The sequence below is a fragment of the Polyodon spathula genome, chromosome 14 (genome assembly GCF_017654505.1).
Source record: "Polyodon spathula isolate WHYD16114869_AA chromosome 14, ASM1765450v1, whole genome shotgun sequence".
Lineage (NCBI taxonomy): Eukaryota > Metazoa > Chordata > Actinopteri > Acipenseriformes > Polyodontidae > Polyodon > Polyodon spathula.
Window position 1 is genome coordinate 7,253,605 of NC_054547.1, and position 18,299 is coordinate 7,271,903.

An 18,299-nucleotide genomic window follows, 5' to 3' on the forward strand; every position below is an offset into this window, starting at 1 on the left:
TCGACCACGTATTCTACCCCTACTTTTACTTCATCAATATGTACAAGCCCACCGTTACACGTATTGGGAGTTCAGATTTACTTACGTATTTAGGCTCTCGCCTGCAAATGCATTTATTTTCCTGGCCCCGCCTCTGATGTGCCATGATTTGCACGCGATTTCTACATTGTGAAATCGGAGGTCCTAATGGCTGCTGCTGCTGTCTGTCATTCTTCTCGAAGTCGCAGCAGCTGTTCCAAAGTGATGCTCCTTAATATTCCCAACGTTCTGGAGGCGGGGAAGATGCTTTAGGTAAACACTCACAACTTTTTATTTATTTATTTATTTTTTATTCTCCACGTTTCTTGATGGATGAAGAAACGTTTACAGCAGCGCAGTGTCGTTCAAATCCGACCAAGGTAAGTTCTGTTTTGAAATATATATATATTGCAAATATTTTTGGAGTGAGTTCTATTTCATGTATCCTTTTGTAATATGTACTTTTCTGTTTATTTTAAAAGTATGCAGCGAACATGTAATATCTATCTATCTATCTATCTATCTATCTATCTATCTATATCTATATATATATATATATATATATATATATATATATATATATATATATATATATATATATATATTTATATTATTATAGATATATTTATACAGGGGAATATTTATATTTTATAAGCCAATAGGTTATGCACTATTTTTTTTATTTATTTGTTTATTTTTTTGGACGATATAACTTGTAGCTGTGTAACAAAAGTAATGAATAATATAAATATACATAGAGTATGTCATGCTTTTAAATGGAATACGTGCTTTAACATGTTTGGCTGGTAAGCATAAAACAACACTGTACATACATTTGGGACATAGTTTGTTGTTGCGCACAGTGATTGTTTTTGATGCATTTTTTAAACCCTATAGGTAGAGTGCCCATCTGGACAGTTTAAAATAAAAGAAAATGCATTCCGCTAAAACTGAAATTCAGAAGCAGAAATCCACTACGTTCTTTGGAATGGTCAATAATCACCAAGTACCTGCTGCCGCGGATCTATCCGAAATGACTTTTTCCATGTACAGCAGTAAATCCCCAAGTTCTGCGAAGAGAACTGGCGGTAATGATAGCTGTGGTGCTGAACCCAGGAGAAGCACCCCTGATAACGCAAGTCAACTACAAGAACCGAGTCCTAAAAGATCCTCGCGTGCGTTAGAGGGATTTCCTGCAATTGAGAAGCTGCAAGGAACCCAATCGAACAAAAAGCCCAGAGAATGTTTCCAGCAAGATTCTGCAAAAGGTGAGTGGCGTTTTGTCTTTAAAAAAATACCTAACTGAAATAATAAGCCTCCCCTTCTAAAATGAGAGTTCAGGAATCCTTCCCGATGCCGATTAGTATTACTGTATGTACCAGTTAACCCGATGATGACAGTAATGCATTCACTTGGTGAGATTTGTACAGTGACTTGCCATACTGCCAACAATATGAATGGTACATTTACAAGATGCATCTGTGTCCCCATTAGGCCAACTTTTATTTTTTTTGCATTTTACGTTTTTATTTCAGGCTTATCAAAACGTTCTGTTTGGTTAGTGGTATCTCAATGCAGATTTGTTTGGCCTTCTATATTCTCTTGATGGTTTCTACCACCCTGGTATATTCAGACTTCTTGCAGAAGACAAACCCCCCAATAAAAAAGAAAAACATGTTTGGCATCACATTTTTTTAATATATACAAATAAAAACTGCTAATATTTCTTTAAATACGCACAAATCTGTGTATTAGTACACATATTTGTGCTTATTTATAATAATAATAATAATAATAATAATAATAATAATAATAATAATAATAATAATAATACATTCATAAAAAGGGATTGTTCTGGAAGAGTATCTCAGTGACTACCCCTAACCCTTCTGCATGTATAGGGCTTGTCCGTCTGCTGTTCTTGGATGTCAATAGTATGTGTTGGGTAACTGCTGAAGTACACAGTGAGTGGTTGGGGTGGGAAATCTGCCAAACCATTTTTTTTTACTTGCTGTTTATTTTTTTTGTCGTTATCCTTTCACCTACTTCTAAAACAACACTTATTGTTTCCTGTAAATCCCATGATATTAAATGCATGTTTGTTTGAATAGGTAATGAGTGGGGACCGTTTTAGTTTTATTTATAATTATTATTATTTTAGTATTTTTAGCAACAATACTTTATGTGACATGACAGGTAATTGTGATACGGACAGCTTCTTTCATCTGCTTCATTTTAACATGATGAAAAGTTATGTATTTAGGTCAGTTTGACTTGCAATTGTGTACTCCCTTCACCCTCTCCATGATGATATAGCAGTTTACCTACTCTTTATAACACAGCTATTGCTTACAAAAATATATATATATAAATATATATATATATATATATATATATATATATATATATATATATAATATTATTTATATATAAATTGTGCACTTTTATTGTTCTATCTTGGATAGAACGGAACAATATAAAGTAGATTGCTGAAAAGTTTTTTGTTTTTTTTTATCCATGTCACCAGTTTTTATTTCAGTCTTGTCTGTGTCCTCTTTTGTAGAAGAAAAGAATCCTAGATTTGAAGAATTGCAAGTGCAGTGCTCTATTTAAAGATGGGAGAGGGTTTGGAAAGTTTACTAGCTACATTCTTTTTAATAAAATATTTACCTAGTACTGTCTAATTTTAAAGACCCTTTTCATGAGCATTTTATTTTTAAACTACTGTATATAATTGCAATGCTTAGCTCCTAATAATGTATCAGTACAGGCTTGAGTGTTATTGGTTTAACTGATTTCCCATTGCAAACTATTGTGGCATGGAGAAACACGTTGAATTAAAAAAAAAAAAAAACAGAAAACACAGATTTTAATTTTTTATATGTACATTTAAAATACAAACAAGCAAGTCCCTTGTCTTTTTATAGTGTAGCATTTCAGCTGAGTCTTGGTAAAATAAGAAAATACACAAATGTCTAGTAGATCTATTTGATATTTTATTATCTGTATTTCACATAAAAAAGGGAAATATTGCCTGCAGTGAATCAGTCACAGTGTGAAGTGTATGTAGTGCATGAACAGTGTAATGTCGTTATAGTCTGAGTCTTTTCTTTCTTTTTTTATTGTGGGCAAACACAAATTTGGGGGGGGGGGGGGGGGGGGGGGGGGGGGGGGGGGGGGGGGGGGGGGGGGGGGATGAATCCCAATTTTTGTTAATTATTTTTGAAAATCCATTGCTGTAAAAAGAAAAAAATAAATACATAATTACAGTATATCCCTCTTTGTTAATAAAAAAAAAACTGCATCACACTCTGCATTCTCTGTCCTCCCAACTAGAATAGCATTGTGAACCAGTTTAACACCAGTTATACATATTTCACATTGATTAGTTTTTTTTTTTTTTAAATAGCAGTTGTGTGTTTTTGTCAAGTTGAAGTATTGGCAGCGATCTTATGTGTAATTTTTAAAAATATATATTTTTAATGCAAAACATTTTCGTTTGATGTAGACATTTTTAGTTCAACATACCGTCACGATACCTGAATTAAAGTTTTATGCAAAATATGGGAGAGAAAATAAACATTTTTTCTAAAAATAAAAATCTCTTTTTAACTAGCAGTAACATGCTAGCCGCAGGCTGTGGGTGGTAATTAACCCCAGATTCTAAGTCATAATTAAATAAAATAGACTTATCAGTAACAGATACATTTTGTCAGATGGCACTCTTCTGTGGCTTTTTTGTAGGGACAACTTAAAACATACCCAAATAAAAAACATACCCATAATTATACCTAAACCATTTTGCAAACCATAGTGCGGTATTTATTTGGACAAGACCAATATTTAAAATAAATAAATAAAAAAATAAATAAAAGGTTTCCTTGTTTGCAATCATATATAAGAGTTAACATTTGGTAATGTATATAGTAAATGTAGGCCACAGGTTTATTACACTGTATAGATCATTATCATTTAAACACATGCATGTTTGAGTAATGATATTGAGTCAGTGGGACAGACCTACTAAACTTGTGTTCCACTACGAAGGTATTATAAACAAAATGGTACATAATCACAGAACAGCAGACCTTGTCAGAAGCTGTCTGGATTCTCCGCGACTTGTTTGGCACCAGTTTGGAACGTCTAATATTATTGTGGATTTTTAGAAGATCGCTCAGGTCTTTGAAGCAGTGGAACATGTTCAGTTCCTTCTGTCTCCTGGACTTGTTGTTTCCAGCATCCAGATGTTGTGCTGTCTCCTAGCGATGCTGCTGAAGGGTTGTGACTGACATGCTGGTTAACATTCTCATTTGGTTAACCTAAAACCTTCGGATGAGAAGTACGTAGAAGTAAGGTATTCTGCCCTGAAGCCCTTTCTTTCAGAGACCCTTGCAGCCAGCCCTATACAACACAAAGATGAGATATGAACAGTGCTATTTTCTGTATAGTTTTTTAGACAGCTGTGGCAATGTGCATTTTTCTATATGGTAGTTTGAAAGGGACTGACAGTCACACTATTCCACAGGACAAGTACAGTAAGTAGTTTGAACTTTGCATTTAGATTCTCCTATCTGTTGGCAAAAACAACTATACTACTTTTAGATCTCTTTGGTATTATTCAAGGGTAAACAACTCCTATTTATTTATTTTTCCAGTTTAATGTGAATTAATGTTACCTTCATAGGGGTTGATGAAGTTAACTTTTTCTGTCTTTTTATTAGAATAGCAGTTATGATTGATTGGGCTTGGTGAGAGTTTGTACAATGCAGCGTGCTGCAATCAGAAACCTAGAAAAATAAATGTAACTCCTTTTAATGGTGCACATTAATTTTCAATACATGAAATTGTGACATGCCCCCGGGATGCCTTACAAAATATAGAAATATAATATAAATGCATGTGTGTGGCCGGGGAGCATTAAAGACTTGGCAGGGACCTTCTTAGAATAAAGTCCAGACCTTCAGAAGCTCAGTGGCCATTTGCAGTCTTTTAAATTTCATATTGTGGTGTGTTTTATTTGGAATTAGAAAAAAAAAAAAAAAAAAGTATACTCTTAAGGCTATATAAACCTGAACCAAACTTTTGTAGTTAATCATGTTTATTTTATATCATGATTCTTGATTTTAAAATATTACCATTTAAAATTATTTCACTCCTGACACTTAGACAGCGAGGGCCCATATTAGTGAACTCCTACCTTTCCAAAAGAACATAAGCACTCAATAAAATGTTCAGTGCGCCCGAGGCCCACGTTTTTAATAAATAAATAAATTTTAAAAAGCACTTAATTCAATGACAAATATTTAGACTAGAAGTCTTTATTGATGTCTTCGACTTTTCAGCCAAAAAAAACATTCTGATTTGTGAAACTAAATTTGAAGCAATATTTATTTGGGTTGAATAAGCAGATCATGCTTGAAATGGTAATCAAATCAAGATTAGTATTGCTCCACAATCGCTGTGTTTTTGGATGAACTCAACTTCTGAGTTCCTCAAATGCTGTTATGTTTGCAAAAAGAAATAGGAACCCTGTTTCTTTTAGTGCATGCTTAATATTTATCTCATAAATACCTGGTCGTGTTTTTAGTATTTCTTTTTTTCTGATCTATCCTTTTTTTGTTTTTTACATTCAGATTTCACCACTTGTACTAGGAATGTAGTTATAAGTCAATAAATTTGAAATAATGTAGGCTGCCATTGACAGCCCTTGAATGGTTTGTTCATATTTAAACAATATATCCTGCCCCGGTTCTTCTGCTGATGTGCTGCTTCAGTTGATAGTTAGAGAAAATGCACTCTTTTGATTCACAGTTACATGTTATAATTCTGGACCCGATTTGTGGTGTTTGAAATGTGATAAAGAACATCTTTGTTTTGTTTGATGCAAACCTCAAACGTAGGTCTTATTAGACTTGATAAACCATCAGACCTTTGAGTAAAATACACATTAAGTGACAATTTGAACCCACCAATCTGGAACTAGGGTTAGTGAAGTGCATATTCCAAAAATAGGTAATTGGGGGTGGGGGAGATCAGTTAATGACTGTTTAAATTGTAGATGAGTAGTATTCTGTTTATAGCAGTTACAGAGATAATTCCAGCTTTAGGAGGTGAGCCACAAAAGAATTGTGCTTCAATAACTTCACTGAATGTGATAACAGCCTCCAAATGGTACTGTTTAAGGAAATGACTGAGTTCTAATAACAATAAGCAAGTCGATTCAGTGTGCGGATAGCCTTTGGTACCCTCTGTGCAGCATTGTTGATTGCTTAATACAAAATATATGATTTAATTATAGGAATATGTGTGTGCTTTGTGTCTTTAGCTTGTCCCCTAGAAACGTAAGCGCCTCTCGTGTATTTAGATGTTTTGCCATATTTGGCAGGCAGCTGTCGTTTTACCAAGGCGGCATCAAAAAATATAATATTCTCTCCTCAAACAGAAATCTGAGTTGTTGTTCGAAACACTTAAGGAGTTGGGGATCAGTTTACTTTGGAACATTGCTGTTCTACAACAAATGTTTCTCTGGGGATCGTGGGACTTTAAAATGCATTGGAACTTGCGTTCAGACTCTGATTAAAAGTGCTCTGAATAATATTTTACTTTCAAAACACATTTTTCTTGTTGGTTAAAAAAAAGGCAATTTTAAATGGGAGGGATGTACACAGTGCATTTATCTGAAATGCCATTGAAATTTTGATTAAGAATTTACTGGAGGTCTACAGACTATTCGGATCATGAAAATTAATCCAGACCCTAGATGACCATGTGGGCCCTATTAATGAAACTTTAACTCATATCTTTCATTAAGCATCATGTAGCTTTTTCAAAACTAATATCTCAAATCATTTGGGATACTGACGTCATATTTTCATTGTTATGAAAACTCCTCGGGCAAACTGTAGAACTGCTCTTCACTTTGACCTGTGACCTAATATGGCTTCTATATTGTGACTTTTTGGTTTTGGGCCAAAAGCCTTAAGTTAGTGACTTCCTGTTTGAACGGAATTATCCAATTTCGGTCAAGTTAGATTATACATCATCAAATAAAAATGAAGTAGTAGGTTGTTGCCACTGTACTGCCTTTACATATGCATATTATATATAAATATATATATATATATATATATCATATATATATATATATATATATATATATATATATATATATATATATATATATATATATATATATATAAATGTATAACTGTAGATGAGAAGTTAGGTCTAAGATACTCTTAAGTGTGGACAGATGACAGTAGGCTGTCTACTGTATTCTCGACATTGTAAAAGATTCTAAATTAGTCACTTTCCATAAATAGGAGTGTTACCCAATAAAAATGGCCTTTTTTAAGTTCATTGTTTAACCTCTGTCATACTGTAGTTGTCATTTTGGTTAAAAGTAATTAGTTTAAGTATTTAGGAAAGCTACATCAACGTTTTATAAAGAATGGTAGGAGTTTATTTTGCAAACACTTTGAAACCTTGGAGGAAGTTTACAAAAGGTGGTGGTGTGAGTTTAAAAAGAAAAAAAATGACCTGCTATAGGCAGATCCTATATAGAATAATGTTCAACCACTGGGTGACACTGTGTGCTAAATTAAAAAAAAAAAACGAAGTAAAGAACAGTGTAAAGCTGAAATTGGCTTTATTGCTCATCCTGTCTACCCCACTACATTGCCTACCAATCAATATATGAGAGCTGTTCAAAAAGTTAAGGGAGCTTTGAGGTGCTTCCTCATTCCCTTCCTAACCTGTCTCTTTCTTAATTTCATGATTGCTTCCTTTTTCATTCCCCGATGAACTATCTGTGTGGAAGTATTTCCTCCGAAAGAAGAGGCTGGAGAATAGTGGGATCTGTGTTGGTCTTCAGAATTTGTGTATCTGCAACCTACCTGTTACCTCTCAATCTGTCGGCACACTGCTCGGTGGCAGAATTGTTCATCATGGTTTCAGTGTGTTCCCACTTTAAAGATCCAGGGTAAGTGGGACCAAGCTAGGGACAAAACCTATGAGGCGCCTGATTTATTAGTTGCGATAAACAATTCCTGGGCCCAGCACCCCCTTTGTGACTTGCATGACTCTAACAATGAGACATAGTTCATTTGATTGCGCTTGCATGATGTAATGTTTTGCAGTTTGTTCCACTGATTCATGACTATGCTGTTGTGGTATTGTATACTGCCCTTGGTTTTTAAAGAGCATGCACTTAGTCAGAAAATATTTAAGGAGGGTTATGTCTGTTTACCAATGGATGTCCACCCTTGAACCACAGATTACAGAGATTGTACGGTTTAAATAACTTGTTTTATGCACATATAATACCTTTCAATTGATGTGTTTTGAACTTTTTCAATAAGGAATTTTGCCCTGGCATACTTCTATAAAGTTAATTATGGGATAATTAGGAGATGGGGGCGGATACTGGGTACCCCAGTAACCAGTTGTTTGCGATTTTTGTTACTAGGAACACAAGAACATAGGAAAGGTTGCAAACAAGAGGACACCATTTGTCCCATCAGTGCTCATTTGATTCCTAGTAGCTGATTGGTACCAGAACTCTGTCTTGCCTGCTCTTGATAAAGCCAGTGTTAAAGCAGCAACAATGTGGTTTAGTTTGTCTCCACTCCATTTCTAACTGTGTCCTTTGGTGCTGGTCTCCGTGCTGCATGTAAAATATTGACTAGGCTTAGCTTTGTCAACTTTTTTGAAAACTTCAAACACATCTTCCTAACCTTTCTGTGTTGTATGTTAAACACATTCAGTTCCCTCAACCTCTCTTCATAACTCTTTTTAGCCCAGGGATTAATTTGGTCTTTGCTGGATTCTCCATAACTACAAGACAGTTTATTTTGTAATGCAGGGGCCAGAATTGAAAGCAATGCGGTTACCCCAATGCATTATTGTACAGCCTCGTCATAACTTCCTTTTATCTGTACTCTCTAAACTTTTGACTATCTATCAAATAGTTCTGCTTGCCCTTTTACTGCCTCTCCGCACTGCTTGGTTTCTGACGACGACTTTCTCTTGTATCACAGTAAGGACCATCAGTTCAGATAAGATGTGTACCTGCCATTTTTACACACTAAAAAAATCCGAAATATGCACTAAATTTAAATTGAATGCTCCAAAATACGCATAGCAATTTTGCTGCACAGACTATGTCTGCCTCCACTAAAACTTCCACTAACGATTACATCTCCCAGAATATAATGTATAAAGAAACTGTGCACAAGAAAAACCAACCCAGCAAACACTATCCAATCTCTGGCTAGCCCTGTTGTCTTTGCAACCAATAAGACAAATTCGAAGCTACACAGGTTGAAGCGTAAACACCCCAGTCCGGCTACAAATCCAACCGTCGTCAGAGGCAACCGCTAAAAAAAAAAAAAAAGATGCCAATAATATGAAACAAACTGTTTTTTAACTTATTAATTCATTTCCTTATTTTATTCATCCGTATAACTTTTTGTTGAAGTTTTAACATGTTCACTGAGTTTAAGAATTTAATGTTAAAATAGAAGTAACGTAATTAATTTGCAGAGTCAGTGTGAAAAAAAATGCGTTAAGCTGATAAAGAACCTTGTAGAACACACACCTGGTTGTACAGTAGTTCAAAGTAACATTACAGTTAAAATGAAAGGCTCTTTGTTAATGCCTACCCCATTACCCTAAGATTGAACGGCATTTATCAAGATTACTCATGACTTCAAGGTGATGTTGCATTTTAACCCCTGAAAATATGTTTTACTCTCCTGTGTTTAAAATTAGAGGGTAAGTTACTCCCAGACTCACAACCTTATCTGGAGCGCTGGTAAGGACTAACAATAATTGTTCTTTTACACTGTAGCTAATAAAACGTAAACGCTTGGGTTGGGGGAGTTTATCTTGTTAACGATAACCGATACCACCCTTAACCAATTATAACAAATATTAGGGGATTATATGGGGAGACTGCACTAGTAAATCACAAAATAATATCTTCAGAAGTTGTATTACTCAGACATTTTTCAGACGTTCCAAATTTTTTGCCAAGCAAGCCGTCATTTTGTCTGTTGGCTTTCAGTGGGTGACTCAGACTTGGGGGGTGCTTGCTTTTGATTTACATTTCGGCTGTGGCACTTGCTGTTTTTGGCCAGTTCTGAATTTGTTTCATTAAAGAAAAATCTGCTTCGTGGCTACTAAATGTACATCCACAGTGTGCTGGTTTAGTAATGGATGGCCGTTGGAGTTGTTTTTGCCGCAGTTGTATCATACAAAGAGTTTGTTTTGTTAAGGCTGCACCGGCCTTGTGTGAAGTGTCCTCTCCGGGTATGTGGTGCAGCTGTGGCAGACTTTATAGCCATCACCGCCGTGCACCACCTGGGACAAGACAGCCAGAAGACGTGACTCACAGGGTTTAACTCTGCCCTGGCTCAAGCCACTGTTGTGTTTTGGTTCAGATTTATCTGCGCTCACATCCAGGCCTGCTGTGAACCAGCTAGCCCGCTTTTGATTTACTTTCGCCATTGCTACTGTCCTGCTGGGTGTCTGTTGAAGTATAAGCTGCCAACATGCCTTTTGCGTTGCTAAACTGTCGTTTGGTGACTGATAATAGCCTCGGTATGCCCAGGGTATATATTTTAAATTCTAATGTCAACAGCAATGAGACTTCACTGCCTGTTGTTTCAGAGCTAAGAATTTGCCATAATGCAATGCCAGAATATGTTTTTGCATTTCTTTTATTTTTTCTAGCATCTACTATCTCTATGAAAGTCAGTAACATTTGCTGTCTTACCTATCCTAACTGAAACCAATTTACACAAGTCAAATGCTGCTTTTATACTGGTTATAATGGCAAAGAAGAAATCGGTCATGTGAGGGACAACCCCTTTTCGTGTTTTTTTTTTTTTTCTTTTACATTCAAACAAGGTGGAACAAAAATACAATACAGAAACCCTGTGTAGCATTCAGTTCCTTGTACAGAAAGGAAATTCCGTAAGTTAATGTTCACCAAACTTCTTATTTTCTTCATTGGTAAGAAAACAAATTGGCAAACGTAACCTTATGCGCAAACTTTTATACGTTCATTATGGAAAGCTGCGTGCTACTCGTACTGTTGTATAGTTGTACTGTTCCAGTGGGTTACCATCATGCAGTGCCCACTAAACAATGAAACTGATTGGCTGGCTGACCGCAGTGAATAGTTAGGCTTCTAGTTTATTGCAAGCCATTAATAAAATCTCAGGGTTTTGGAAGACAAAGTGGTGCAGTTCTAATCCAGGTCTGTACAGTACTACAATAAACAGAAATAACACCAAGAGTTATTGTTTTGTAAAGATGTCAAAAGTTATGTTTTTAATATTCATTGTGATAAAACTTTTGAAGGATGTTTTATTAAGTTATTGAGATGATCGGAATCTGGATATTCAATATCAAGCTTTTTTAATTAACGTTGATATATCTATAAAGTAGTAATTCATTTTTCATATACATTTCAGATGGAATAATAATGTTCCATACATATAATAACCATAAAAATGAATGCCATTTGTGTACACATCTGAAATCACATTTACCGTATTTACAGGACTAAAGCTACCATTCTGGTTATTGTATTTGTTTCAAAAGGAACTGCTTTGCAGTATTGGAAACCAATGAACCCCAGTGAATACTGAACACAGAATGATCTGTAGATAATGCTAGTTCTTAAGCGGCATTGCTAACGAAACATAAGTTACAAATAAAATGTTGGACTTAACAGAAGTCGTAATCTCAACAGTCTGCTTTGGGCTATTTTTACAGAGTTGTTTTGTTAGTTGAAATGAGAACAGAACGCTCGTTCCAGTTTGGGATGATGACCACGATAGGACATGATAACTTTCCCACGGATCTGTTCTCCTATATTAAACCCCAGGGTACATTTTAAGAAGACCTGTGCTGTGACACGGGTCATAATAGAATCACTTTTTTTCTGTAGCTGCCTGTCTAGTATTGTAAAAAGCTTACTATGTTATACCTGGCTAAAAGCATAGCAAAGTATAGCTGTGCAAGCACAAAGCAGCACGGTACTGTAGTGTAGTATAAAGCTGACCAACTGCAGAATTGCTGTGCAAATCAATCAATGGAAAGCAGCAGCATCCTCTATCTACTAAATCAAGTTTTGTACAGATTCAAATGTTTCCTGTTGAAGGTGGCACACTGTACTTGAGCCTTCATGCTCTTCTTCATTTGTATACAGGTCAGTTTATTATTTAAGTCTATTACTTGCAGATTTACGTTTTCAATGTGATTCACTCTGAAGAATAGGAAACAGCAGTCCTGTTTGTCTTTGCTTGCCATAAGTGTTCTAATCAGGTCAGCATGTTAGAAACGGATGTTCCAGCCTGGTAATTCTTCCTGAATGGGATCTTATTTGTATTGGAATTGCAGTTTTGAGTGAAAGCTGTGGGAAGTTTTACAGGATACTTCGACTTGATTTAATTTTCATGGAGGAGACGTATGGAGCGCCATGCATTTCAAGTAAGCTTGAGATTCCTGGTCTTAATACTACATATTGTTCTCCTTGTTTTTCTTTCATGTGGGAGCTTGGGAATCTTTCAGAACTGCTTAAAATGTACAGTCCCATCCTACCTTTTGAAAAGAAACGTATTTAGATGTCGAGATCTGTTTTAAGAAAATATTTCAAAATGTTGCTTGTTGATGAACACTGTCTAATGTATTCTGTGTGACATTTTTAACACTGAATTTCAAAGTCTCCTCACCAGCAATACATGCCTGTGGTTGCATTCTCTAACTAATATTATGCATCTCCACTGCATGATGAAAGTAAACAGACCAAATTTATTTTACCGTTCTAAAGCTGATTTTATGAATTACACATGCGTTGCTTTAGAGATGGTTCTTGGTTCCAGAGACTCCACGCAGGCACTTTCTACTGTCGACATTTGCCAGCTTTATTCCCATGCAGTTACTGCTTTAACCCGTATTGATTCACATGTGGTGTCTTGAATGTCCCACATCATGTCAAAAACTGACTGTCAGTATATAAATTCAGAATGAGTATTTCCAGAAAAATGTTGGGCAGTGTTGACTCCAAGTGGAACCAGTAATTGCACAAATACAAAAGGAGAAAAGCCTAGATAAGTTGTGTAAGCCAACAATAAAAATATAAAATACTGTGAGTACTGTTAAACGTGGATTCTTTAACTGCCTTTAATTCAACCAAACTACCCATTTCATTGAAATACAGTGAGTATACTGTTAAGATGTAGTGACCACATACAGTAATATGATTTATGGGGTCAGTGTGTTAAGCAATCCATCTAGAATGGAAAACATTTTATTTTTCTCTTGACGTGTGCTTGAGCATTGATGTTGGCAGGACCCCTCAAGCCAAGCTTTGTAACTGACTTGCAGCTTTTTGTTTTACGATAGATAAGCCTGTTTATTAAAAACATGCAACAAGAAACAGTTCAAGTTTTTGACAAGTAGAAGCAATATCTAACATGCCATATCTGATGAACTATGTACTATAACAACCTTATGTTATAGCACTGGAAATCAGCATTTTTATTTCTAATTAGAAATAACAACTATTGATAGTGTATTTTATAATAATATATTTGTAGATCTGAACCCTCATACCAGTTACCCCAACACCTATACCATATTTTCTTTATTTACTGGAGTTAAGCCTAACAGTGTTTTAATTTTTGCTTTTACAAACCTAGCAAAAATGTTGAGTAATACTGATAAAAAAATAGTCAAGTCATTAGGGCAAGTATCAAAAATGATCTAAGAGTTTGCTTTTAAATTGAAACCATTTATTACGTTGAATAGCAGAAACAGTCTGACAGCCAGGTGGTAAGCTATTGGCTTGTATTTTTGATTTTGGAGCCAGCTGGAAAAATGTAGCTGAATTTATCTGTGTCGTATTCCCCAGGCAAATTATTTTATTGTTCTCACACAGTTGGTTTTCATTTTGCTATTTGGCTAATGGCAAATTAAACCATGTGCACAAAGCTTATTGTATTACAGAACTGTGACTGTTCTAAAATGACAGGACTAGTTTTGTGATCCAACTAGGCAGAATGACAGAATATCAATGTTGTGTTGTTGTTTTTTTTTTTTTTTTTTTTTTTTTTTAATACAGCATACAATAGCAACCACAATGAATATCAAGCATTAGCTTAATTGAGCGTTTCCCCATTCCTGAAAAAAAGTTTTCCAGACAAACGTTTTCTAAAATTGTTAGCGAGTGCTTTTAATTGTCTTGTTTCAACAATCACAGTAAATCCTTTTTTTAATCCAGTGTGTTTTGGGAGCAAAGGCCAGAGTTTTTGAATAGGCCCATATTAATGTCAGCTGGGTGACAGAAAACTGGATCATTAGAACCCCAGTTCCAGCATGCTTCAGCCCAGCACATTTCATTGTTTCTGACCAATCACAAAAAAAACCAGGCCAGGGTGGCTGGATAAATGTAATTTTAATTCATTTTTAACATTTTCAAGCAATGAATATATCACCACCCAGTATTGTGACATTGATAATTAAACCATGTGCATGCATAATTAAACCATGTTCCCTATCTACATATTTTATAAAGTATTTATCAAAGTTCTGGCAGGGCAGCTTCACAAATCACAGAATCCTCAGATACTCTGTGACTGAAGGAGGTATAAAAGACCTCCCTCTCCTCGACATTTTTTTTTTTTTTTACGTACGTTCTACATACTGTAGGTATTTAGTGAGTACAGCTTCTGACCAGTTTCTCTAATTTACTGAATTACCTACATTTAAATAAAATAGGCTTCTGCAAAAAAAATAAATATAACTGCATTTTTAAAAGCTGAACTGTTTCCTTTTACTTTCTTGTGACTCTGCAATCTATAGCTATAACTGTGTGAGACTGTCCATGTAACTACCTGCCTAAAATTGTTAACATCATAACTATATCAAACACACAACATGAGTAGGGCAGATTCTGCAGCAAAGACTACTCCAGAAGATTAGTCCATTTAGGTTAAACAATGTGACTTACACTCTGTGTATTTTTATTCATTAAGAGGCTATAAATTATACTTAGCATTTTTGTTATTACAGTATTTCACAAAATCTCTGGATAATATGAAAAGCGATATTCTGCTACTAAAGACTGTTTACATATTTCAACTTTGCAATCATTAGTGTTGAGAATGAGGTTAATTATTATAAGCTGAAGTTAATTTGGCATCTATAATGTTGCAATGAGTATTTTAGAAAGAGGAGGCTAACTCAATTATGTCATCCGTGCTTGCCAAGGGCTGTATTAATTACAATTTTGTGTAGATTGAGGCAATGGGGGAAAGGGTGAGACTGGGCATTAAGGTTGTAAATGGATACTTTTGGAAAACTTTTGGAAAATATTAAAATCTGTCGGTTGGGGGTATTCAGTGACGGTTAGTGGTACAAAATTAAAACTTATGTACGGTATTTCCAATCTTAATGGACCATTCATAAAGCCCTTTACTTTTATACGGTATCTGAATGTATTGTGGCAATAAAGGGTCTCTCGTTTTGTTGTACAGAATAAATGGACAGACTCGGATGGCAGGTACAAATGGAATATCTGCTTTATTTTCTCTAATGTACATTCAGTCTCGATGGGCTAAAACCATGCCAAAACAACCACCCCCTATTCTCTCGCTATCCAGTCCTCCACTCCACGCATCTGCTAGTTCAGTCACTCCTACTCGGTCAGGCTCACAGCCTTTACCGGCTCTCTTTCTCGTTCGATTTCGTTCTTGCAGCTGGCACCCCCCCCCCCAACTCCAACCTGCTCTCCTCCAATCACTGCAGCACATCACACTCCCTGCTTTCCAAACTTAACCCGCCCAGCATGGTCTCTGCCCAAACAATGCACCTGCTCAAAGACAAACAGTATTATTCTTCTGATGGTGGGGGAGATTTACAGAATATGCTCTACAGGTACTCCATGCTTTCTGTCTCAGAAAGAATGATTCCTTGCCAGTCAAAGTAGTTCAGGAGGAGATTTTATTTATTTATTTATTAAATATAAGGTTTGGCTTCGAACTAGCTTAGGCATAGGGCTGTTCTCCTTTCCAGTTAGACCATGGGCTATCTGGAGGTGGGAGGGGCGAGTGCGGGCCCAGGCGGGGCTGGCAGAGTGGTATACATTAAATAAATACAAGGTTGGTAATTGGGGTTTTTAACCTTTAACAATTCTTTCTTTCTTTCTTTCTTTCTTTCTTTCTTTCTTTCTTTCTTTCTTTCTAGGTGGTGTTTTTCTTGCGGTCTTCTAAAAGCATAGGGGATTTAGGATTTAAAAAGTTAATTTCGATTGAATGGGGAAACATGCAGTGAACCCACATCTGTAGTGTATATGATTTTAAGTTGTCTTTTGATATGTGTTTGCTTTGTGTACGTTGGCTTCTGTGAATTTCAATAAAGTTGGCCCTATTTAAGTTGAAAAACCACTTTAGAGGTAGGTGATTGGCTTTGTGGGTTGGCAATGGAATATGGAATCTTTCGACTACACTGGCTAATTTCTTTACCAGTCCAGTCGTAATCTGAAGTCACTACCAGCTGATGGCCATTGAGGGCCAGTTCTGCCATTATTGGTCCAATTTCTGGTAGATATGATCACAGTGAGGTCAGTATTATCTGGACATTTGTTTTTAATGCAGAGACGAGACACAGTGGATGAGCTGTGTGGGAAAGGCTGGGTTTCATCTACAGTATTTGCTTTGGATCTGCTATGTGGAAGACATGATGTGTAGAATTTAATAACCCACTGCCACTGCAGTGGTGCAGTGCTGTCATGAGCACTGCCAAAAATGTACAAGTACAACATTGCTACAGATTTATTGATATTATGGGGTGTGTGTATGTCTGCACCTAAAACAAGAGCCTGCCTTGACTTCCATGAAGAAACGATCCGTGGAGCTTCACGATATGCAGAGCCTTCTTCAGGTACGTTCTTTTAGTGGGGAGTGGAATGTAAACAAGAATGTAGGGCCTTTCAACTAAATCCCTTTGTTTTGTCTAAGACAACTTCCTGAGGTCTCTGTATTGATTTGAAGAGGTTATAGAAACTTATCAGAAACATAACTGAAGATAAGATACCGTGCAAATTGTTCTTTTGCAGCATGACTGTGCCTCTGTAAAATTTCAAGAGCATTCCTCACTTCACTGTATTTATCTTGAGTTTGGTCATTGTGCAGAACCTTTCACTGAACCTCATTCTGCATTTTCGAGAGAAACTTGATGAAGCCCATGCATATATTGATACAAAAAGTACAATCTTACAAAAGCTTAACTGAGAATTTGGCATTTATAGCATAGGTAATAAATTAAAGGAGCCAGTTGCTTATAGACCATAATTTACAACGTGACCCCTGTCATTTTACATGAAAACATTAGTTATCTTACTGTAAAGATGCCAGCCTTCCCTTTGATTAAAGTGCTCTGAAACATGAATTTGCTCCAATAACTGAAGTAGTAGCAAATCATAAGAATATGTACACTTGATCGAGCCAAAGTACCCTAATTTATGAGCATAGAAAGGGTTTCATAGTAAACTAGATATATATCTCTCAAGCTCAATTTTAAATGATGAGAATTCAGCTTTTTTTTTTTTTTAAAGCTACATTTACATTTCAAAGTGCTATGTTGGACCCTTTTAAGAAGAAAAACTGAAAGGTTAGCTTTTTTTTTTTTTTTTAAGGGAGTAGCGATATTGGAAAGCTGTTTGGAGTGGAAAGAAATTCGATCTAAAGCGAGTCGTATTTGTCTATTTTAGAAGGAAGAATGGGCTAAGAAGACGCCTCACCTAATTATGTGGTACTTCCCAGAAGGCTTTGTTCCCCTCCAGCCACACAGATGGCGCAGGTGAAAGTGAGTGTGATGTGGTCGCAGTGAGCCTAGTGGCTCTTGGGCGGCTGACCGTTAGTGTCTTGGAACATGGTCTTGCTGGTCAATCCCTCATTGGTCAGTGTGCCTTTTGTAATACTTTTGTGATTTCTCTAGATACAGCTGTAAGAAACTTTAAAACACATTCCCTCATAAATTACTGTACTTGCTTTCAAATAAAGGGGCACAGCTCTTTTTCCTATATAAATTTCCTTTCTCTTTAAATGTGAAAATAAAGACCATTTCTCTTGAAGACCTTGACAAAGATTGCCAGTTGAAAATGTTATGGGATTATTACGTCTCTTTCAGCCTTTCTCAATTTAACACTATTGTGTTATTAGTTATGGGTGAAAATAACAATCCTGTTGATGGCTCCCTTGTATTTACCT

The 18,299-nt window shown here is 35.9% G+C and overlaps 1 protein-coding gene across 1 annotated transcript in view; it reads left to right on the forward strand.

Annotated features, from left to right (window-relative positions):
- The first annotated feature begins 283 nt into the window (after positions 1-283).
- LOC121326542 (zinc finger protein GLIS1-like) overlaps positions 284-18,299 on the forward strand; it is an 83,243-nt gene continuing 65,227 nt past the window's right edge. The window contains exons 1-2 of the mRNA XM_041269879.1: positions 284-398; positions 916-1,286. Coding sequence (XP_041125813.1) covers positions 953-1,286 — 334 coding nt within the window. The 5' untranslated portion in view covers positions 284-398; positions 916-952. The remainder of the gene's footprint in view (positions 399-915; positions 1,287-18,299) is intronic.